At 34.7% G+C, this 24644-nt stretch overlaps 1 protein-coding gene across 3 annotated transcripts in view; it reads right to left on the bottom strand.

Moving 5' to 3' along the window:
• Positions 1–781: 781 nt before the first annotated feature.
• The window catches only part of FBXO8 (F-box protein 8), a 43902-nt gene continuing 20039 nt past the window's right edge, over positions 782–24644 (bottom strand). For 2 of the 3 annotated variants that reach the window (XM_079772947.1, XM_079772946.1), the window contains 3 exons: positions 9100–9218; positions 5000–5196; positions 782–3684 (listed from right to left, as the gene is read on the bottom strand). In XM_079772947.1, the coding sequence (XP_079629073.1) occupies positions 3497–3684; positions 5000–5196; positions 9100–9218 (504 nt within the window). In that variant the 3' untranslated portion in view covers positions 782–3496. The remainder of the gene's footprint in view (positions 3685–4999; positions 5197–9099; positions 9219–24644) is intronic. The other variant, XM_079772945.1, reaches the window with a different exon arrangement.

The following is a 24644-nucleotide window of genomic DNA, read 5'->3' as shown; positions in this document are numbered from 1 at the left end:
TATCTCTCTCACATAGATTACATCGATGTTTCTCTCTCTCTGCTCTCTGTCTCTCCTCCTCCTGTCCACTCTCTCTCTAAAAAAAAAAAAAAAAGGCAATGGAATATTCAGGTGAGGATTAACAACAAAAATAAATTAATTAAAATAGGCTGATGCAACAGAGAACACTTGGAAGAAAATAGCAGTGAGTGACTTTCCCAATACTTACAGCTCTCAGCCTGAGGGCAGTCCCCATTCTGTACCACAGGAGCCTATAGCTTTTCTGACTTGAAGAACCATAGGACAGAGTTGGGGCAATGGCTGCTGCTGAAAAATGAAGGAAGAAATAATGGCAAGGAAAGAACCAGAGAAAAAGCCTAAAGTCCATGTATAAACTCTGCCCCAAACTCTTGGCTGGTCTCTGAAGCATGCATGCACAGGAGAGATTCCAAGTACAGCAGCTAGGTTAAAGAACTAAACTGAGATTTGAGCTGCCACCAACTGCAAGGGAGCAAGAACTTACAACAGAAATTCAGCCAAATTAACTGCCAACATAGTTAAAAAGAAGTCTTTGGAGAAACATATCAGAATCCAGGGTTTCTGCATTTTATTCACCATGTTCAGGACAAAATCTAAAGTACTAACCTATGAAGAAACAGGAAAATATAATCTATTCATAAAAGAAAAGACAATCAAGGAAGACTGTCACTGAGATGATCTCATATTGAAATAAACAGAAAAAGGTGTTAAAGCAGCTATTATAACTATGTTCAAGATTGTAAGAGAAAATGTGCTTGTAATGAATGAAAAGGTAGGAATTAGCACAGAAGTATAAATTATAAAAACCAAATGAAATTTCTAGAACTAAATAATATAGTAATTGAAAGAATAAAAGCTCATTGAATGGGCTTAAAATAATGATTACCAGAGAGTAAGTGAACTGGAATATAGATCAAGAGAAACAATCCAATTGGGGGGGAAAAAGGGGAAAAAGTCTACAGAACACCACAAATATATGAGACATCAAAAGGTCTAGCATATGTATAAAGAAGGAAAGAGAAATTAGGCTGAAAAACTATTTTACAAAATAAAGCAATTAGAGGAAAATGACATTATTATGCACAGGGGGAGAACAATTTAAGTACTACTGACTTCTTATTAGAAACAAAGGGGGGTGGGCAGGACAATGAACCAGTCTTTAAAGTGCCAAAGAGTGTGGGGGAGGGGAAGTGTTGACACAGAAATATATTCAGCAAAAGTATTCTTCAAAAAGAAAAACAAAATAAAGACATTTTTATATATAAAAGAAAATGATGACACTTAACTGCCAGAAGACCTGAAATATAACAGACATTAAAGTTTTTCAGGTTGAAATGACTGATACTACTGAAGAGAAAGGAATAAGAGCATTAGAAATGATGATGTGGGTAAAAATAAGAGTATTTTTTCTTAATTTATTTAAAATATATATGACTGTACAAAGCAAACTATAAACTCCACAATAAAATGATATAACATGCTATTTGTAAGACATGACAACTATAAAATAACAGGGTAATGAGGTAAACACACACCTATGTGGTTACAAAGGTTTTATGTGTAGTGGTACAATAGTAATTGTAAATAGGCTTTGTAGAGTTACATCTTACCATGGGTTTGTTTTACATAGGTGTGTGCATTTGTGAAGACTCATTAATTAGTATATTTAAGATTTATGCATTTTATTAAATGTCAATTTTACCTAAAAAGAAAAAAAAAAGCCTAAAAAATTGATCTTTAGCATATGATATTCAAGTCGAAATCTTCAGGAATGAAGTGTACTGATGTCTGAAACTTATGATGACCTGCATCCAAAACATTAAGACAGGCTGGCGGATGGAAGAGATGGATAACTATGTGGTGAAGTGAATGCAGTAAAATCTAAATTGCAGAATCTAGATAGGAGTACACAGAAAGACAGAAGGAGATAAATAGAGAGGGCAAAGTGCCATGCACTGGAAAATAGAAACGATAATAAATGTTAGCACTACTCATTATTTGAAAATTTCATATGATAGTTTTGAAGTTAACTAATTAGTTCTGAAGTTAAAGATTAGTATTATTTTGTCATGGAATTCAAAATTATGTACCTGTGAAACTTATTAAGGTATTTGCTTCACAATCTTAGAAAGTGCTTACTTATTACCAGTCGAAAACTCCCTTTGACTTTCAAAAGTTGATTACCTTATGATTTGTCCTTGAAAATTCTTAGTACATCATTCAGTTGTAATATTGACTTAGGGCCAGATCTGGAAGAAAACTCAGATTCCACACCTCTAGTTATGAGTTTCTACTCCTCCAGTTCTCTCCCCATAAACTAGCGGCTCTATCCATCACATGTATCATTCCAAAGCTGATGCTTTTTACTTAGAGGTATTTCCACGGAACTTTTGACTTACTATATAAATATACTGTTCTTTATCATTCCAATGTTAAGTGTTTTAATTACTAAATAATTGTTAATTAAGATGTACTTCATACATTTGCTCTCCATTAAGCAGTATTTTTCTTCTCATTACCCAACCAGGTAACATTTGTGAAGGCAGAGCCCATGTCTAGGTTTCACGAGTACCTACCACAGTGCTTAGCATGTGGAAGACCCTTAGTACATATTTACTGAATGAAAGAATAAAGAATATTTACTATCATTCACAATATCCCTTTCTCAACGGATACTGAATAGAAATCATCAACATTAGGACAATAGTAAAGTTTGACTAATTACTTCAAATATAAGTTATAATAATATTTTGTTCTTATATATGTAAATCTTCTTTTTTAAAAAAACATATTTTGCTATCCTAAATGGTTTAAAGGTTATTGTGACTTGACTAACCCAGAAGTTTCAAAAATTAAAAGTCAAGTGATAAATTTATATTATAAAAATAAGTGCCTATTTTGCATACTAACAAATCAATACTCTTTTCAAAGTTCAAAGGGAAGAGAAGCTGGTACTGATTTGTATCAAAGTAAGATTCAATTTTTATAAAGACTAATAATCTCATATCAGAATCAAATAAATTTCAGAACTCAGTTTGAGAGAAAAAGAAAAGGTTTTAGTTAAAATCTTTACAATAAAATAATTATGATTATAAATCTCTAGTTAAATATGTACACATTACATGGTATTTTAAAAAAGAATGGAAGTGAATAAAGTTTTTCAGGCAAATCTAATACACAAATATATCATCTTTTAGAGTATAATGTCAGTTTAACATTCTTAAACAGCTGTGTCAGACAATGGCTCTGCTTTGTGCAAAACATGATAAGCAAAATTAAGAAAAATTCTGCAAAATTCTTTAGTTCCTCAAGAAAATGACTAAAAAAGAAAACAGAAAAGAAAACAAGATTGTACACTCAAGCTTGATTGTATACAGAGGCTAGAAAGACTGGCACTAATGTAACCCCCATATCTGCTAAATAGTCCTTGGGTAGCTTTAGTTTGAAGTTAAAAGTTAAAGTCCTAGCAACTGTGCTTTTATGCAGCCACATGGCCAATAAGGTAGATGTTGTCATAAAGGTGCCCTACAAAATCTTCACTAATATTTTGAGCAGCCCGACGAGTATTTCGAATAAATTCTCGTTTTGACATTTTATTCTTCACGTGAGGGCTAGTGAGGTCAATGGAAAGTAGAATCAAAGAGTAGCACAGTACATAGACAGCATCTGGAAGGAAAAAGAAGCATTTCAAAATGTGGTTCCAAAGGCATTATATCATGCAAAAATGTTCATAATTTCAAGAGATCAAGATTAGATTCTAACGATAGGATTACCAATTATCCCAGTTTGCCTGGGCCTTTTCCAATTTTAGTATTGAAAATTCTGTGTTCTGGGAAACTCCCCAGTTCTGGACAAACAGGGATGGTTGCTTATCCTAACTGAATACCAATTCAGCACTTTCTTCAATTCAAAAGAACTTCAGAATAGTTTAAGATTTAATCGTGAAAACTCTAAATTTTAAAATTTCATGATTGGCTTTATTTTCATCTTGCTTTCAAATGTGATATTACCATTCAACTCACCATAAAATATTTGTACTGTCAGTATATTTATCTTCCCATTAAAAAGAAGTCACATATTTATTTACATATACTTTTATAAAACTGTAATTGGAAAGCATCTTTAATGACAAAAAATGTATTAACTTAGTACTAGAAAATAAAATTTAAACAACTCATAAGATTAGTAAAATAATATTATTCGAGATAGGCATTTTAAGGGTCTATAGAATTTTCATATTAATCTCAAAAGTAAATATTTAGGGAAGATTTGCTAAATCTGAGCACCATGCAACAAAAAACTTTTCTTCTTTATATATATATATATATACACACACACACACACTTAGGGCAATAGTTGATGTTTACTATTAAAATAGTAAGTAACAAAGTTCATGATACTTGCTACTACTACTTGCTACTACTGTGGTGTTTATATTTCAGAATCCTGCAGTCTTAACAAAGCTAATTAAATATTATGTCTTATAAGAGAATGTTCAAAAATTTCATATGACAGGTATTTTGTGATCTCTTCTTAGTAAGGTAAGCACAATAAAACTTTTGATATGAAGAGATAAGTAAAGCTATATCGCATGAAAAAATATGTAAGTGATTCAGGCTATATTATGCACACACAAAAATAATGAACACTAGTTGTATGAAAAACATTTTATTAGAAAAATCCTAGGTTTTACCTATGTAATATGTAAATTATTAAAAGTGTTACAAATAATTTCTCAAGGTTTTAATTAGACTAGTAAAAATACCAATTAAACAAGAATAATAGCTAAGTGTAACTTTCCTCTTAAGACAGCATATTAACTATATGTAAATGATAGCTATGGCAAACTAAAGTAGTCACTGCTATAATCAGTAAAATAAGTATTTGTAATTTTTCCCTATAGTGAGAAAAATGTCGCATAAACTACAGTTTTTACCTGAAAGAGGGAGTGGGAGAAGGAATTCACTATATATATTCTTACCAGGACTAAGGCCAAGTTCTCTCATTAAATCAGGGTTACAAGCACAGAATCTATGTGAGAACTTTGTTATAAGAGTTTCAAGATATTCCCCACGCTCTTCAGGGGCATGGATGTGACGAAAAAATTCTCTCAGTGCATTGGGCAAGAATTGATTTCTAAAATTATGCAGTGTTACAAGGTCATCCAAGACATCTCTCCTAAAAGAAAAAGACAGAGCTTTAGTAAACTTTTCTCTATTAATCATAATTTTTTAATAAAAATACTTTATTTATTGAGTACCAGATCAGCTAATCCTATAAAGTATATATAATTCTTAAAATTAAAAAAACTGCAATTATTTAAGGAATTAAAAATATATTAAGAATTTAAAAATATATTTATTTACATATAAATATATGTAAATATATTTACATGTAAATAGAATAACAAAACAAGGTAAAACTAGTATTTCTAATTATAAAATGAAAAACTAAAATTTTCAATATTATAAAGGACAGTTACTTTTCAAGTGTCTTCTTGGCTAAGTCCAAATGAGCAACATAATTCTTTAATTTTTAATTATGAAAATAAGGAGTATTCACCTTCCATATCAATCTACATCACCGGAGCTAACAACTGTTTATGCACACTTTTTTAAATGTCTACATATACTATCTATTGTTCTAGAATTTTATTTTGCTTATTTTACATAGTATATTGTGAACAGCTTTCTGTCTTAAAATTTTATTTGTTGCTTTTAGAGAGAAAGGAGAGAGAGAGAGAGAGAGAGAGAGAGAGAGAGAGAGAGAGAGAAACATTGAGTTGTTGCTCCATTTATTTATGCATTCACTGGTTGATTATTGTATGTACCCTGACCAGGATCAAACTCACAACCTTGGTGTATCGGGACAATGTTCTAACCAACTGATCTACCTAGCCAGGGCTCTGTCTTTATACATAAATCTAACTCTCCTTTTTAATGGCTTCACAGTATCCCATCTTATGAATGTAACAATTCTAATGATATACATTTAGGGCACTTACAATTATATAAATATATATACACTGAGTGGCCAGATTATTATGATCTCTGAATGCATAATAATCTGGCCACTCAGTATATATCCTATATAATAAGAAGCTAATATGCAAATTGTCCCCTCGACCAGGAGCTCGACGACCAGGCAGGCTGGCCAACAGCCAATGTCCCATCCCCCTGGCCAGGCTGGCAGGACCCCACCCATGCACGAATTCTTGCACCAGGCCTCTAATATATATATATATATATATATATATATACACACACACACACACACACACACACACACACATACATACACTGAGTGGCCAGATTATTATGCGTTCAGAGATCATAATAATCTGGCCACTCAGTGTATGTGTGTATATATATAATTACTAGAGGCCTGGTGCACGAATTCATGCACGGATGGGGTCCCTCGGCCTGGCCGGTGATCGAGGCCTACTGGGGGTCCAGCAAGCCGGGGGGAGGGACCCTGGGAGGTTGGCCGGCTGGCCCCCCAATCAGGGCCTATCAGGGGGGCTAGCTGGCCAGGGGGAGGGACCATGGGAGGTTAGTCAGACAGGGGGAGGAGCCGCGGGAGGTTGGCTGGCTGGGGGGGTGGGGGGGAAGGGGCCGTGGAAGGTTGGCTGTGGGAGCGCACTGACCACCAGGGGGCAGCTCCTGCATTGAGTGTCTGCCCCCTGGTGGTCAGTGCGCGTCATAGTGACTGGTTGACCAGTCGTTCCGGTTGTTCAGTTGTAATGGTCGCTTAGGCTTTTATATATATACACACATATATAGATTTTTTATCAATACTATTCTAATAAATAGACAAAAAATGCTTCAATCCTTACTCAACTAAACCATGATTATATGATCACTAGTGGCCTGGTACATGAAATTCATGCATGGGGGGGGTGTTCCTCAGCCCGGCCTGCACCCTCTCCAATCTGGGACCACTCAGGGATGTCCGACTGCTGGTTTAGGCCCGATCAGAGAGCGGGCCTAAACCAGCAGTCGGACATCCCTCTCGCAATCCAGGACCACTGGCTCCTAACCGCTCACCTGCCTGCTGGCCTGTTCGCCCCCAACTGCCCCCGCTGGCCTTCTCGCCCCCAACTGCTCCCCCCCCCCCTCCGCTGGCCTTCTCGCTCCCAACTGGCCCCCCTGCCAGCCTGCTTGCCCCCACCTAGCCCACCCTGCCAGCCTGATCGCTCCCAACTGCCGGCCTGCTCACCCTTAACTGCCCTCCCCTCCTGGCCTGATCGCCCCTAACCGCCTCTGCCTCAGCCCCGCCACTATGGCTTTGTCTGGAAGGACGTCCGGAAGGTGTCCCAGTCTAATTAGCATATTATCTTTTATTAGTATAGATAATCTTTAATATCTACCAGTTGCTTATGGCAGGGATAGGCAAATATGGCCACTGCCTGGTTTTATAAATAAAGTTTTATTAGAACACAGCTACACTCATTTGTTTGTGTACTTTTTATATCTACTTTCTTGACACAATGGTGGAGTTATAAGTAGCTGTGACAGAGATCATATGGTTTGTCAAACCTAAAATATTTACAAAAAGATCAGGTTCTTTAGAGAAAAGCTGCTGATCCATAGGTTCCTAGCATTTAAAGTTGAAAAGAGTTAATGACACTTGCTTTATGTAAGATATTTCTTTCAATGACCAGTACTTTTATGCTGGACTATAAACTCTTCAAAGACAGAGATTATATTTTAATCAACTGCATAACCCTACTTTCTTGCAAAGTTTCTAGAATATGATGAATGCAAATTGCTGTTAAAAAATCCTGAGAAATAAAAAACTCTGAAAATTACAATAAAAAGGTAAATACATTTTGAACCATTCATTAGATTAGTATGAGACCTTTAATTTAAAAAATGGTAGTGCAGTGATATTACATTAAATGTCAACCCAGTATTTTTTTTTCAAATAGCATAAGTTCTTTTTCTTACTTTATTTTTATTGATTTTTTACAGAGAGGAAGGGAGAGGGATAGTTAGAAACATCGATGAGAGAGAATCATCAATCAGCTGCCTCCTGCACACCCCCTACTGCGGATGTGCCCACAACCAAGACTGGAATCGAACCTGGGACCCTTTAGTCTGCAGGCTGACCCTCTATCCACTGAGCCAAATTGGTCAGGGCTCATCTCAGTATTTTTTACGTCCACTGATAACCATAATTTAGAGCAGCGGTCGCCAACCTTTCGGACCTCCCGGACCACCAGTGGTTGACGACCACTGCTCCAAAGGTTTCCTTAAACCTGCGGTCGACAACCTTTCAGACCTCACGGACCACAAGTGGTCCACGGACCACCAGTTGGCGACCGCTGATTTAGAGCACAAATTAATGACTATCAAGTCGACCAGCTATTCAGCATCATTTCTATCTGTGTGTAACATACTGTTAAATGACACATTTTCAGGATTTTCAAGTTGTCCATGACACTTCTGTGCAGTATTGATCTGAAAACATACATATATTTCCATCACTAGGATTTGTGAGTTTATGATTACAATGTCTATTTGATTTTTATATTGGCAATTTTAGAATTCAGAACTTTTAGTTACCTAAACACTTAGGTTTTATGGCTAGTTATTAAAAAAATAAAAAAGAACTACAGCAATTCAAAAATACTTGGTTTTGGTTTACTATTACAAAGATGATGGGCTACCATTTTGCATGTATGAGTGGGATTTTTTTTTTTTTTGCTTTCTTTATAGGCAAGTTAAAGCTCACAAATGACTTGTAAATTATAAAAATCTTTTCCCTATCTTTACTCTATTATTTTTAAATATTTTTATTGATTTCAGAGAGTAAGGAAGAGGGAGAAAGATAAGAAACATCAATGATGAGAATCATTGATGGGCTGCCTCCTGCACACCCCACACTGGGGATCGAGCCCACAACCTTGGCATGTACCTTGACCCGGGAATTGAATCGTGACCTCCTGATTCATAGGTCAATGCTTAAATCACTAAGCCATGTTGGCCAGGCTTGTCGTATAGTTTTTAAAGTAAAACAACTCATAAAAAATATTACTGAACTCATTTCTGATGAAAACTTTATTATTATTTTTTTTACCTTTCATCAAGATAGATTCTCAGCTTTTTCCAATTTAGTGTTCTTGTACAGAAGATAAACTTTGCTATTTCCTTTGGTGAATCATCTAGGATACCCTTGGACATAAAGTAGTTCACTCCCTAAGGCAGAAATACAAATCTCATAAATAAAATCAGTCTTTATTTATAAATTTAACAATTAGACAATAGCAGAACAATAGCTATAAATTCCTTCTAGCATTAATAGACTTTGTATAGCTTTAACATGCAAAATACAAGCTAGAACTTGAACTGAAACTATTACTTGTGGCTGACAGTTTACATGCAATGAAAAGTAGGAAATTCAAAGTTAAGACTCCTAAAGAAATCCTAATTAAATTTTCTGGCTCATGTCAGTTAAAACTAACTATATAGAAATACAGCCTAAATTAGAGGAGGGTGTTGAAGAGGGGAGGGAAAAACTACTATATAGACTTCAAAAAAAGCCTTATCACAAACACTTTTGCTGTCTAGTAAAAAAAACAACGATTTCTTGAAACTTAGATACATGTTCTAATACACTTTTCAAGGAAATAGGTTCTTGAGAAGATTCTCCAAATGAAAGACTAACAACTTGATTCTGGAAAGAAAAATAATTAAATTATTTAACTTAAAGCAAAGTGGGCACAATTCCCGGGCAGTTTATGGGTTGTTCACTTTGGCTTTAAGCATTGCTATATTCTTCAAGAATTTAGCTCCAATACACACTGATGCAAAACATAAAACAAAGCAATTTATGTTTTCATAGGATTTATCTTTGAATTTCCTTTTCTCTGCATGCAAAGTTTTCCAGAGAAGCATTACCCATAATTTTGTACCTACTTTAGGTTTAAAACAATGACAAAACATCAACATAAAATCAAATGGTAAAACCAATCAATGTTCTCTCATGTATATGGAAGTCACATTCAAATAATTGCCTTATGTGGATTTGAATGTGCAATTATTGAAATAAAAGGCAGGTGTGTTTATTTCAACTCACAGTTATTCAGATACTTGCATTACCACGAATGCTTATGTCTGGATAATAGCACATTATGTGTTGTTAATTGACAGAGAAAATGACATAGTATATACACCCAACATATTGTTTTCACACATAAATTCCTTCAGCATTTCTTTCCTTTATAAACACATATTACTCAGCAATATTAGACACATTAAGAAATCAAAAGTTGTAAGATTTTTATAAAAGACTCTTAAAACCCTCTCATAAAAATTTTTGTAACTTGGTACCATGAGGTAATGCTTTTGAAAGGTTATAATTATCTATAAATTATAATTCAAAGATAAGGTTTTTATATAAAACTAATTGTATGAGGCATCAGATAACACCCTAATGAGTATTTTAATAGTATAAAAACAATCTTAAAGCACTGATTTAAAAAATGTATATAAAAAACAATGTGATATCATGAAACTTTGTCAACTCGATGGTAAGCTGTATTTCAGACTGCATCCTAGATACAAGGCTAGAGAATGTCACATGATCAAGATGGAAAGCCAAATAATTTGAATAATTTGTTTGAAATGAGGCTTTCAGAAATTGTCTGAGGGGGCAGGACTAGAGAAACAGTAATGCTTGTTCCATCCTTTCCTCCATTAGTTTGAATAATAGAGAGTTGACTGTATATTTAATTGATCCACCCAGCAAAAATTGTGAGCATTTTAAATAAAATTCCTACATTTAAAAGAATAACAATATATCAGAAATTCTTAATTTTAACCCAAGTGATTCAAAGATGAAGTGTCAATTAAATATTATATAATAGGTTATTTATTCATACCTACTTATAAATCAATATTTAAGACATATAAAACTAATTCTAATCTACTTTAAAAATTTACATAAAATATAAAAAACACTAATATGATTCATTAAATAGTACATAAATCTCTAATTACATGATAAATACCATTTTAATATCATTTGATGCTCCTTAGTTATAAATTAACATTGGTATCTACCTCAAGTATGTATTATAAAAGTACACTGCTGGTCATTTCCTTTTTTATGGATTACATGTTTTGAGACTTTAATATCTAACCTAACTTGTCCAGGCTTGAACATGTGCAAAAACAATAGAAATGCAAAGGAAATCTTTTAAAAAACATGAAAAAGAAACTCATATTCTTCCAATCCAGAGGATAAGCGAATGTTAAAGACAAAGATAACTGATGTTTCTGGCTTAGTTGCAGAGAGAAATGACTGACAGAAAAAAATAACTGATAGCAAAAATCCCATAGGTTTTAGAGGGCATTGAGTTTACGGAAACAGTGATGTTTGGTCTTAGAAATATTGACAGATACAACTAGAAAGGTACAGTAGGCAGTTGGCAATTTAATAAGATACAAAGAATAAAAATGAGAGTTGAAGGTACAGACTAAGGATCTTCAATAAGAAAACTCAGTAAGAGAACAGGTAATGAAGAGAGCAGGGATAGAATAATGCCACAGAGGGTAAGGGTCTTGGAAATGAAAAGTATATAATGCAATGACATAGTATAGTTAAAGGACCATAGTATTCAGAAGAGGGAACAAATTTTGGCTCTTCCACTTAATGATTATGTTAACACTAGAGGCCCGATGCACGAAGATTCGTGCAAGAATGGGCCTTCTTTCCCCTGGCTGCCGGCAACACTTTTGCTCCAGCTAGAGCCGCCTTTCTGCCTTCCCATGCTGCCCAGAGGCCCGGAGCGGCCAGGGGCGAGGCGGAATGCCTCCGTTGTCGCCATGGTGACGACACAAGGGTCCTGCCCCACCCCGGGTCACTCGGCACCTGTGTATGCAAACTAACCTGCCATCTTCGTTGGGTTAATTTGCATACTCACTCCTGATTGGCTGGTGGGCATAGTGAAGGTATGGTCAATTTGCATCTTACTCATTAGTGTGGATAAATAGTTTACCCAGGAGCCTCGGTTTCCTAATCAATAAAAATTAAAAGGCTATTGTGAGAATATGAAAGTGCCTAGCATAGAACATGGCTAGTTTCTTTTGCCTTTTATTTTATTTTATTTATTTTTAAAAATATATTTTATTGATTTTTTACAGAGAGGAAGAGAGAGGGATAGAGAGTTAGAAACATCGATGGTAGAGAGACATCGATCAGCTGCCTCTTGCACAACCCCTACTGGGGATGTGCCCGCAACCAAGGTACATGCCCCTGACCGGAACCGAACCTGGGACCCTTCAGTCCGCAGGCCGACGCTCTATCCACTGAGCCAAACCGGTTTCGGCTCTTTTGCCTTTTAGATAGCCCAAGGAGACAAAAATGGGAAAGAGGGCATGGATTTGGTGACTGAGAGAAAATAAAGTAGTGACTTTCAAGATCTCTTTCTAAAAAGTAATGGGGACTCTCAAGTCCAAGTAGAAAGCTTAGATGCAGAGAGAGTATAGTATTCCACTAAAATTTGTTATGCAAATGTAGCACCAAGACTTACACAATAAAATTAGGGTGGTGAGCTGTTTTGAAGTCATTTGTTAGGTGGCAAAAACCAAATAATTCAAGAAAACATAAACAAGTCACTAAAACCAATATTAAGAAGTAATTTAGAATGAAGAAAAGATGTGTTGGAGCTAGTCACCTACATAGTGCATCTCTCCATTTTCTTCTTACTGTGAGAATGGCTCTCCATATAATAATTCATGTTTTAAGATATAGCTACTTTTTTTTCTTCTATTACATAAATACTCTTATGTTCTCTCACCTTTTAAAAAAGCCAATTAAAAAAATCAAATGACTATATCCACAGTTGTGCTTCACAATCAAAATCTACCATATATATGTTTAGAACTAAAAATATATATTTAGGAACAGAGAGAATTCTAAAAAACTAGGCATGCAAAGCCAAATAGGAAAGTACTGGCTTTTGTTGTAAACTTATAACTACTCTTAAAAATAAAAATCTTAATTTAAAAAAAGTACTGTTGGAATTCAAAATACTGGCTATCGGCACAAGCACTTGGCAGAAACACTGTGTAACAGTTGGTCAATAAAGGAAACCATTAATAAAATAACACTGTAGCATACCAGGGAGTACCCTTAATTTATTTTCCTAAAAGACAGCTTAGGATATACAATTAGATTTAGCTAGTTTTGTTCAAATCTGCCATTGTATACAATGTGAAAAACCAGTACCTTGGCTACTACATTTTAGGCAATAAACCTGTACTTAGAGCATTACATAATAAAAAAAAAGCAAACTGGACAGTGTATTTAATTTTCTTTAAAAAAAACCTGAAGACTAAAAATAACAATCCTAAAATTTTAACAATATTTATAAAATAAAAACAGTTCAATCTAGATTTCTAATGTTTTTTTTTCAATATGACACTAATATATTAATATTCAAGTATACATTTTAACCATGGTGAAATAAAAATATTGAAATGCAGTATTTTCACATCAAACGCAATGATATGAAAATTAGGAGATACAATATATGTTATGAAAACTTTTATTTTCTTAATTACTTCTAAAAAATAATTAGCACATCAGAGGACAGCCCTCTATTGGTCAAATAGTATTCCCATTGTCTTGTTTGAAAATAACAGCATCAATAATTAAGATGACTTCTAATACCATTTCTTCTTTTTCATAGTGCTTTCAGAATTACTAAGAAAAATGTTAAATCTATTAATTTTTATTCGGTCCAGCAGTTCTCATTTTCCCTATTTAATCATATAACACGTTCTATCGTTAAGGGGGGAAAACCCACACACAGAATTTGCATAGGTAAAATTCACCTAGGGCAGTGGTTGGCAAACTCATTAGTCAACAGAGCCAAATATCAACAGTACAGCGATTGAAATTTATTTTGAGAGCCAAATTTTTTAAACTTAAACTTCTTCTAACACCACTTCTTCAAAATAGACTTGCCCAGGCCGTGGTATTTTGTGGAAGAGCCACACTCAAGGGGCCAAAGAGCCGCATGTGGCTCGCGAGCCGCAGTTTGCCGACCACAAACCTAGGGATATGTAGTCTGCAAATAAATATCAACATCTTGCTTTAGAGTTGAAGTAAAATAAATGCAGAAGATTACAATATGGGCAAGTTTAAGACTAGTTATCTGTTTTTTGTCCTGTCATTCCAGTTCATTCTACCCACTAATTTTTGCCTTGTTTTCTCCCTTCTGTAAGTTTCCATGACATCTCCTATGTGTAACACTGACCTTAGTACATACTTTAGAAATGTCACACAATGCTTTTACTCATGGTAATCCAACCTTCTCCTACATGTAATGATTGCTATTCTCAATCCAGTCACTAGATTCAAAGGTAACAGAAAAAACTATGCCCAAGTTTTTAAAGTGGTCTTATGTAGAAAGATTGCTTTATAAGAGTAATGTTTTCCTCTTACTGAGGTACCCATAATTAGGCTACTCACCACAAGGCTCTGTGTGATTTATAACTCAAAGGAAAGGAGGCACTGGAAATTGGAAAATAAATGTAAAGATAATTTTGATGTTAGTTTGAAATCTGAGCTGCAGATTAAGTTTTGTCTCTTCCCTAGGAAGAAGAGAGAGCACACACTGTCCATACTCCCCCAATCTTAATAGAGAAGTGACAGTGTGGAGAGAAAAGAGAGTGCCAATATCCTGTAGCCAATTCCTGAAATTGGTCAGAACTTCACATTTTATCTGGAGGATAAGGAAGGTCATACTGTTCAGTTTTCAGTACGGAATATGGAATGAAATCAGTTTATTTATGTACTTGATTGAAATGACAAGGATTTCATCTTCCAAGAACAACTTATGAATGACTTTTCAGTACATTAAAATGCACAATGCTCAGGAATTGCCTAGAATAGTCACACATACACCCTAAATTATTTGTAGCCAGAAGAAGTTATTAGGAAATCTCATATTAAGGAGGAATAGTTCAAAGAAAATTAAAAGAAAAATGGGAAATCCCCTCTAAGGGAGTCCAGGGAAGATGGAAGAAAGGTGGATCGATCTTTCTAATTCTGTTTCACAGAGAGAAAGCAATGGTATTAGACATAATAACATGAACCTCAGTATCTAAGGTTTTAGATAACAACAAAAAAGTCCATATTAATTAGTCCTAGTAGCCTCAAACAGAAAAAGAGCCACATGTGTGAGTTCTAATAGTCTTCAAAAGAGTCACACCCATGACTGGGATAGAGCAATAAGATGATAAGTATGAAATTACTTCCTAATTGATAAATTACTACTAACAAATATAGCAATCATTATATTGACAAAGTTGTTGGTAGTTGAGATAAGCTTCTTGAAAATGTCCCTTTTATCTCTAATATGTCTGAAAATTAGCAAAAGAAAACATTTTTATAAAACTCGAGATAAAACTCTATTAGGTGAAGGCATGATTAATAACAATTCAAACTAATGAGAAAATGACACAATTGAACACCAATGTTAACAAATTTAAAAATTGCATTTGCAATGTGCATGTGTATTGATTTAAATGACTAACTCTACAATTTTATCATATTACCCACATTCTAAGATGTACATTCATAGAAATATTTTAACAGCTCTTAAACAATTTCAAAATAGCATTAAAAAACAACAAATATTAATAGTAGAAAAGAATGGAAGCAAGTTGGGATTTAAGTGGTAGTTCACTGCCAGCAAATGTATGTACTTATTCATGTAATTAAAGTATCTGTCCATCCAAGACACATGTTTACTTTGAACATAATTTTGGATGCCCAATTACTGCTTAAAATGTCCTCAAAGAGACTAAACTAAGTAGCACCACTGAAACAAACAGTTACTATGTAATATTTGCAAAAAACTGCTTATCAGATGTCAGGAAATGAAAAGAAAGGCAAAGAGTATCACCATCGAAAGCTAGGAGATGTTGCTGTGACCAATGCATACTTCAAGGACCAGCATCAGGTGTCAATATTTATCTACTAGATAAAAAAGCTCCAAAAGAGGAAAAAACCCACAGCCTTGAGCTGTGCCTGCCTCTTGGTAGTGTAAGTTGTAGTTGGACCTGTAGTATAAATTTAAAGCTACATTCTGGTGAGCACTCAGAAGTACTAAGCTCTTAGTAGCACTAAACATACATTACTTCATTTAATCTTCAGAACACCATAATGATATAGGAACTATTGTTTCCCCATTTTACAGATGGTGAAACTGAAGCACAGAGTTTAAATAATTTGCCCCAGGTGCAAGTCATATAACTAGTAAGTGGAGAGATACTTAATAAATATTTGTTGAATGAACATGAGTATATCTGTAAAAGATTCCAGGTGACTTTTAAGAAAAGCTGTAAATTTAAGGACTATCTCATTCAACTAAGGGGAAAAAAAGAAAAACAATTAACAACAACAAAAACATATAAATTATACCAAAACTCCAGTATGCTATGAAATTATAAACTCTCAAAGTTCTGAATCACCAGTCCAAATAATAAAAACCAATATGTCATTTTGACAATACAGTTAACTGCTAATGGCCAAAATTGGTTCACGAGGATCTAAAACTTTGATTACTCGGAAGGAATCTCTAAACATTATAATAACATATAGGAAAATCATATATCTTATGTATAGGTGTACACTACAATTAGCGAACTAAAAAGTCACATTTAATGTAGTGTTTCCTTCAAACCCCCATATTTCAAAAGCTACAATTAAACTGAAGGATGCTGTATAATTGGTGACATCCAAGAATTGAGAAAATAATTTTCTTTTTTTTAAAACACTTATATTTTTGTGACATCTGTGATATTGGTAGTGGCAATTGCCAGATTCAGGAAGTCATAGGAGAGACAACTACCTTGGACACTAAAGCTGAGAACAAAAATCTAGAAACTGATGTCAATGAGATATTTTGATGTCAAGTTTCATTAAAACAGTGGTCACATGAGATAATAAAGAACATTTCAGAGGTCTCACGGTGGTCAGATAGGGTATGAAAGGAAATAAAAGACAAATAAATTTTTATTTGAAACTAGCTGTACCCAGCCATGCATTGCTGTGGCTCAGTCTGGTTAAATAGAAAAGAAAGAAAAGAGAAAGTGCATGTTTCTAATATGTTTAATTTCACAATGCTTGTGGGTATACAGTATTTTTTGTTGTTCCATTGTCTGTGCAGATATAGAGATTGCCTGGTTTGCCGACTCTAGAACAGGCAAAATATAATTGTCCATGTGAGAAGCAATCCGTGTCTAGATCTAAACTGCACAATTCTAAACATTGGCCCTGAGCTTTGTTGATGGTGATTGCAAACGCCAATCGAATTGGGAATTGCAATCTCTTAAATTGAAATGGCATATCCATTGGAATCATAGGAATGCGAGAAATGAGGACATCTTCACCTTTGAAAGGTCCTGTCAAGATTGTTGCTTCTACGACGTTGCTCATTAATTTTTTTACTGCAAGCCGCGTGCCGTTGCAAAGCTTTGGCTGGTTGATATTTCACAACATGATAATTGGCACGCCAATTTTCAATTGCAGTACGTGCGGTGGCATCCCTGGCAGATCGAATGAATTCAAAAATTCTGTTGGATAATTAACCACTTCATCTACTTCCACAACAGTGTCGACGGACTTGTATGTGACTGCCTCGCTTTGAATGTTAGACTGAATAATATTGTTAAGTTTGTAGACGTCTTTGTTCTTGGCCGCAAGAATAGCTCATTCATTCAGCCAATCGTGATTCTTATAATTGGTTTGAATATTGGGAAATACTTTTTCAACCAATTCTTCTTTTGATGTCACTAAACTGCAGAAGTTATGAGGCAATGAAATTCGTCCTGAGGTCAGATCAACCGGCACCTTTCCATTCCCAATTTCCAGCAAATGATGTGAGAATATCTCAGCTGATCGATCATTTTGCAGCTGGACACGCATATTTGTAGTTAATTTTAACATCTTTACATGTTGCCACAAAGTAGAGTATTTCAGGCAAGCATTTATTTCGTCCGCTGGTGTCGATCGAGGAATTACAGGTAATGTTTGCCTGAATCTCCTGCAAGCAATATTAATGCGTTCCCAAATGGTCTGATGTTTCCACGCAAATCTTGCAATAATCGATCAAGAGCCTAGAGCGATTTTTTGTGCACCATTGTGCATTCATCCCAAACAATAATATTGCATTTCTGCAATACTTTTGCCATGACGGATGCTTTGGAAATGTACGTGGGAGTTTCAATGAATTGCATGTTCAATGGCAATTTTAAAGTGGAATGAGCAGTTCTTCCAGCTGGTAGCAATGTCGCAGCTATTCCGGATGACGCAAGAGCTAAGGCTATGTCATTTTGGGATCGAATTGCTGCCAGAATCAATCTAATTAGGAACGTTTTACCAGTTCCTCCTGGCACATCTAAGAAGAAGATTTCTCCAACCCCGTTATTGACAGTTTGCATTATTTGATCGTAAATTCCATTTTTCTCAAGCGTTAGCTTAGGAATATTTGATTGCACATACGACAAAAGATCACCCGTGTTGTAATTTTGTTCACGACGCAATTCTACATCGAATGAAGCAGCAGCAGATCGATTTGGTGATGGCATTCCCAATTGATTGAGAACTTTGTTCACGATTTCTAAGCACAAATCTTCAATCATTATCAACATTGCAATGGAATCATAAAATATTTAGTATAGCGTGTGTTGCTTTTACGTCCAATAGATGGCGCTGTTTTTCAAAAAAGCATGTTTTTACCTGTCACAGGTGTGACATCTATATAATAGTAGGTATAAGGTATATAAAAACATGTGCGTATTCGAATGCAACACTGTGTCAAAATTTCAAAGCAATCGGTGAAGAACTTTTGGAGATTATGATTTTGAACAAACGAACATTTACATTTTTATTTATATAAGATGTACTTAAAATATTAATACAATATTGCAAATGTCTAGGTATATCTATCTAAATTGGTAACAAAATTCAAACAAAGTAAAAAATATTGCTCATTTTAGCACTTCACACTTTAAAATTTGTAATATAGGTCCTGTGGTGTTAAAATATTCTAATTTGATTCTCTCCTGTAGTTCAAAGTCGTGGATTAATATATTGTCTCCTAATGTCAGTTTACTTTTACCCCACACAGTCCACACTAAATGAGGTAAGAAGTTAGTATCTCCCAAAGCATACTGAAAAAAACAAAAGAAAAATTCATCAAGTGGTTCAACTGAAGAATAAACTATGGAGAACTATAGGCTTAAATCTCTTTTTCAATTAGAATACGGCTATAAAACAGCCTGGAAAATCTGATTCCCATTTAAGCTTCTAAAAAGATGAGTCTACAAACATCCTTCAGTGAACTGATCCTAAACCACATGCTAGAATGACTCTTAGAGACGAGAGAGGGCGAGAGAGGGTGGCCATGATATATCATGGTCAGGGCAGAGCGTAGAATAAAGTTAAATAAAGAATGAAATAAATCTTTATACTAAATAGACATAGGATAAAGTTGCCTTCTTAACCATAAAATCAACACATACAAGTTAGATTAAAAAGAAGTAGACAGATATATACCCATACACACATCACGTTGCCCTTGAAAGAGTAAATGGCCTGCAGTTTAGTATGACTTGACTAGTTGTAACCAGATTGAAAGTATTAATGTATCTAGATAGAGGATAATATTTAGTGCCTGAGAGGCACAGTTTTTCACTTTGACTCTCATGCCAATCCAAGGGAAGGGACATTGCCAATGATCTTGAGCATTTTGGCTCTTCTGGGTAAGCAATTCTTAGAGAGCAGAAGCTATATTTGGTGAAAGACTCTTTTCACTGTCAACTAGCTCCTTTTGCTCTGGTTAAATTCTCATCAGCAAATCTGGGGATAAAATTAATTTGCTAATGAGAAACAGCAATGCTTATTTTTATAAAAATGTGTTTGGTATTACATATCAGACTCCTGTAAGTTTAGGTAATAGCAGTAATAGTGATGAGGATGATGATTAGGCAGTACTCGGATGTGCTTGACTACAAACAACAGGAATCTAAATTCAAAAAAAGTAAAGGAATTTATTGCCTTGCATAACAAGAATTTGCAAACTAATATGTTTCCAGGGTTGTGAGGCTCACACATAGTATCAAGGACCTCCATTCTTTCTTTCTAATGTGCCATTCTCAGTATGTTGTTAACACTTTCATGCTGGTGTTCCTATCATTACATCCTCATATACTAATGTCCAGATTGTGCATGTACATACGTGTACACACACACACACTTCTCTTTGTCTCTTTTTAAAACATAAAAAATCTTTCTCCATACCATCTTCTTCAATCTCACAGGTCAGAATGGATTAAATGGATGTCATGGAAGCTAAGGGGAATAGAATGAACATAATTAGCTTGGAATAACCTATATTTGACGCTTAAGGCTGGGGCTGGTTTATAGTGAGAGGTCTAAATAATGGGATTTCACTGCTGCCTATATAAGGCTACTGTGATTTTTTAGAAGAAATTACTTTTACCATAGGATATAGTGGTATTAGAAGGAACTCTAAGATATCTCCTGGTTTCTGCCTCTTGTTTTCCCCCCAGTGTGCCAGTAACTATTCCTTGTGGTAATTAGGCCTCATCACCTCAACCACAGCATCATTACCTACCCTCACAGCCTTTTTGTTTGTTTGGTTTTGTTTTGGCTTGTTTGCTCAGTGGCAGAAGGACCTAATATGGCCAGAAGGTAGTTTCAGCAACCAATTGGAATTGTACCTCTGTTGCAATATTTCCCCCTTTGGGTATTAAGGCCTCTAAACCAGCAGAGTCCAGAAATAAGGGAAGCAGAATTACGAATTTTCCAAGTGGCTCACTAGTAAAAAATAGTGCTGCAGATGCCTGGATGCCTGCCCAAAGGCCATTTCACTCTTTTCATTGCTTCTAGCATCTCAGTCGCAGTTACTAAATCATGTTAAGTTTAGTCAGTCATGTAATCCTTTCTATTCTGTTCTCTGTTGTTCTAGGGGTGTACATTTGATTCAGTTGTATTCATAAGAAATGAGCACAAGTACAGTGGAGGCTCCTGAAAAAGACCCCCTTTCGCCAATAAGCAGAAGGAATTTGAGAAGTTCTTTGACTGCCTTCTTTGTGCTGAGGGTATTTTCACATGAGAATGAAATATTTTGAGCAGCAGTAGCCATCTTGTTACCAAGAAAGGGCAAAAGTCAACACACTGAGAGTCCCGAAATAACTCTGGGATACCCATCTCTGGGTGTCAATGAAGTAAATAAATGTATATGGCTTAAGCCATTATTAGTTAGGTACTCTGGTCCTTCAAGCCCCAAACACCCTAGCTCAGTGGTTCTCAACCTTTTTAATGCCGCGACCCTTTAATACAGTTCCTCATGTTGTGGTGACCCCCAACCATAAAATTATTTTCGTTGCTACTTCATAACTGTAATTTTTGCTACTGTTAATGAATCATTATGTAAATATCTGTGTTTTCCGATGGTCTTAGGCGACCCTGCTAGTGGTTCTCATGATTCATTAACAGTAGCAAAATTACAGTTATGAAGTAGCAACGAAAATAATTTTATGGTTGGGGGTCACCACAACATGAGGAACTGTATTAAAGGGTCACGGCATTAAAAAGGTTGAGAACCACTGCCCTAGCTGGTACATACAGTGAAAAGTGGGTACTGTAGGTAGCAGATCATAAAATGTGACATAGGCTGAGTAGAGCAACAAAGTGAAGAGCACTGGGGATAAATTATTCCTAAATATATTTCCATTTATAACATAAGCTAAGAATTTAGGAAGTTTAGTTTACATTTCTTTCTTTATGCTACCAGACATTGTGCAAAGTATACCTTAACTTACGGCCAAAGAATACATGCTTATCTGTAAATTCTGATACCAAATCAAGATTTTCTATCTCTAGCAATAAAAATAAAAGTCTTTTTCATCACTGTTGCTATCCTATGCAGTAGTGATAATGAAAAAAATCAGTAAGATTTAATTTCTGAGATATCATTCATAAGAACTGAGTATAAACGCTTGTTTTCCTTCCTTTAGTGGAGAACTCCTACAATTTCCTAATTATATTTTAGCTGTTCCAACAACAAAAAGAATATGTTATCTTAAAAATAATTATCTTATGCATTTCCATCTAAAACACATGCACAGGTCAAATTTAAAATATTTCTCATAACAGGTTCTACCCCAGATCAATTTAACAAAATGCATAAAACTGTATGCATGTGGGTCTTTTTGAATGAACACAGAAAAAAAAAAGTGCTTATATAGTTAAAAATAAAGACTTCTCTTAGCTGACCACAATGAGGATATTATGTTTAAAAACTTTTAAAGAACATATTTAGACAAAAATAAACCTATAATAAAGTTTAAAAAACCATGTTCACTATCAATTTTTCAGACTAAATTTAAAAATAACTAGGTCAAGAAAATGTTCAATACTAAATGGAGCACAAAGAATATAGCTGACTGGATGATAAGTAAAATTACAATATTTCTAGTGGGATAAAATCAACACACGGAACTGGTACATGCAGGGGAAATACAGCCTAATGTAACAGATGGTTTTTAGCACATTCCTTTATTAGAATGTGGTCACCTGCCACAAAGTACACAAGCTCATGCACAAGATCAAGACTTTACATACAGCTGAGATCACAATGGCATGCATACAACAATAGCGTGCTAGATAAATCGTACCACAGACTGTGCAGATCTTCTCCCCCACCCCAGTTGCTGTGGAGTTTGGTTACCCATATCCGTGACATGAACGATGTCCTTTGGAGAATCTTGTTCCCTGTGGCTGTAAGTATTCTTATTTTGATAATATTTTAATGATGCTTGCTATCAAATGTTAAGTAGAGAACTAGAAATTATGGAAAAGTAGACTATTTTTTTTTTTTTACAATACTGAACAATTATATACATCTTATCTCAAGTACTTACAATAAACACCACTTACATTTAAACATATCATCAAAACTAATTTACTTCTTAGGCTTAAATTAAGCCAAAATAACACATCTGATGACAGTGTTCCAGTGAGGAGGTGAAAAAAAATCACCCTCCAAAAAGCGCTAATTTTTAGCTCTCAAAACACGTGGCAGAAGTCTTTTAAGTATGACTAATGTATGACTCATATAGAGAAATTCTACATAAAAACATCCATTCGGATATCCCTTTCAGTTACGTGATTTCAATTCTGAAGGCCTGACTTGGAAAAACAAGCAAATTGACATTGATTATTTATATTGATCAATGAAAGAAAATATGGAATATAGTGATTAAAATACTTCCCCTCATTTCTCTGCACCTAAAAGTGCATTTCAATATCCTTCTTTGCCTATTAATATCCTAAGTACATTCAGGTAAAGGCAGAATTCTATTTTGCTATTAGGCAACACCTGCTAAGTTACTAATGTTCATAAAAGCACAGAATCAGAATTCTGGGACCACAGGTCACTGTGAATGGTTCAGCTCTATGCCTCTTGGCAGCACTACGTGCCCCTTTGGGAACAGGGAGTTCAATACTTCTGGAATGCTCCAGGATATCTTTAAATCAGGCCAGGGAGTGGAAAAAAAAATAATAAAAGAAAATACAGCCAACTCTCAATAACAAAGGGAGGTAGGATGGATAAGTAATTCGGAAGACCTAAGAATCTTATTTTAATTAATAACTTCAATCCCTCTCTTAGCAAACATTTGACTTAAAACTTTAAAACTTTTTGTCAGATTAAAAAAATAAGACTTAATTTTGCCTCTTTTCTCTGCCCCTTCCCACTTCCAAACACTTTGGGGAGGTATAACTAAAACTCTATAATCTAACATGTAGCTGCAAAGATAGGATTATATTTTGACATCTAGCTTTTCCAAGTTAGATATTTAAAAATATCCATCACATTCTAGTATATAAGGGCCTATCTATATTTTCATCTCTGCATAAAAAGAATGGCTTTATAATTTGTTTAAAAAATTGGTACTCCTTCAGCAAGAAATAACTATTTACCACAATCAGTATCAATAGCTACATCCAACTTTTTTGACTTTTGTAAATCTACAACTCAGTACTTACCAAGTTACATTTTCTTATAAGGTAACATTTGCAAGTGATATTAATTGAAGATGTCAGTTTTACCCAACATCAGCATAAGTCATGACAGGAGCCATTACGCCTTAAGAAACTGGGCATATTAAGATTGGGGCTTGTAATAGCCTCCTTTCCTGATTCTTATGTATATAGAGTGAAACACTACATTATTCTGCTTCAGTTCTTCTCCAGTACTCATCATTCAATTAACTCAAGAGACTGATGTGAAATATATCTTACTATAAAGTTCATCATATGAACTGTTTTAGTTAGCATCAAGTAATGCCTAATTCTAATAAACAAAAATAATGAAGTCCTGAAACCATGCCATTCTTCAAAAACATAATGTGGTTAGTTAAATCTCTTGTACAGAGTAGGTATTCATAGTGCAAGATCAAAAAGGCGACATGCTTACTGTTGCTATATATTTAGATAGAACTTGAATTTGATAAAAAACAAAGTAAAATAAGTGTATTTTATGATAATAGCATCAGAAAATAATTGCAATAAAATGA

The sequence above is a fragment of the Cnephaeus nilssonii genome, assembly GCF_951640355.1.
Source record: "Cnephaeus nilssonii genome assembly, chromosome: 5".
Taxonomy (NCBI): Eukaryota; Metazoa; Chordata; class Mammalia; order Chiroptera; family Vespertilionidae; genus Cnephaeus; species Cnephaeus nilssonii.
Note: the sequence above shows the minus strand (reverse complement) of the source record. Positions and strands in the feature narration are given on the sequence as shown.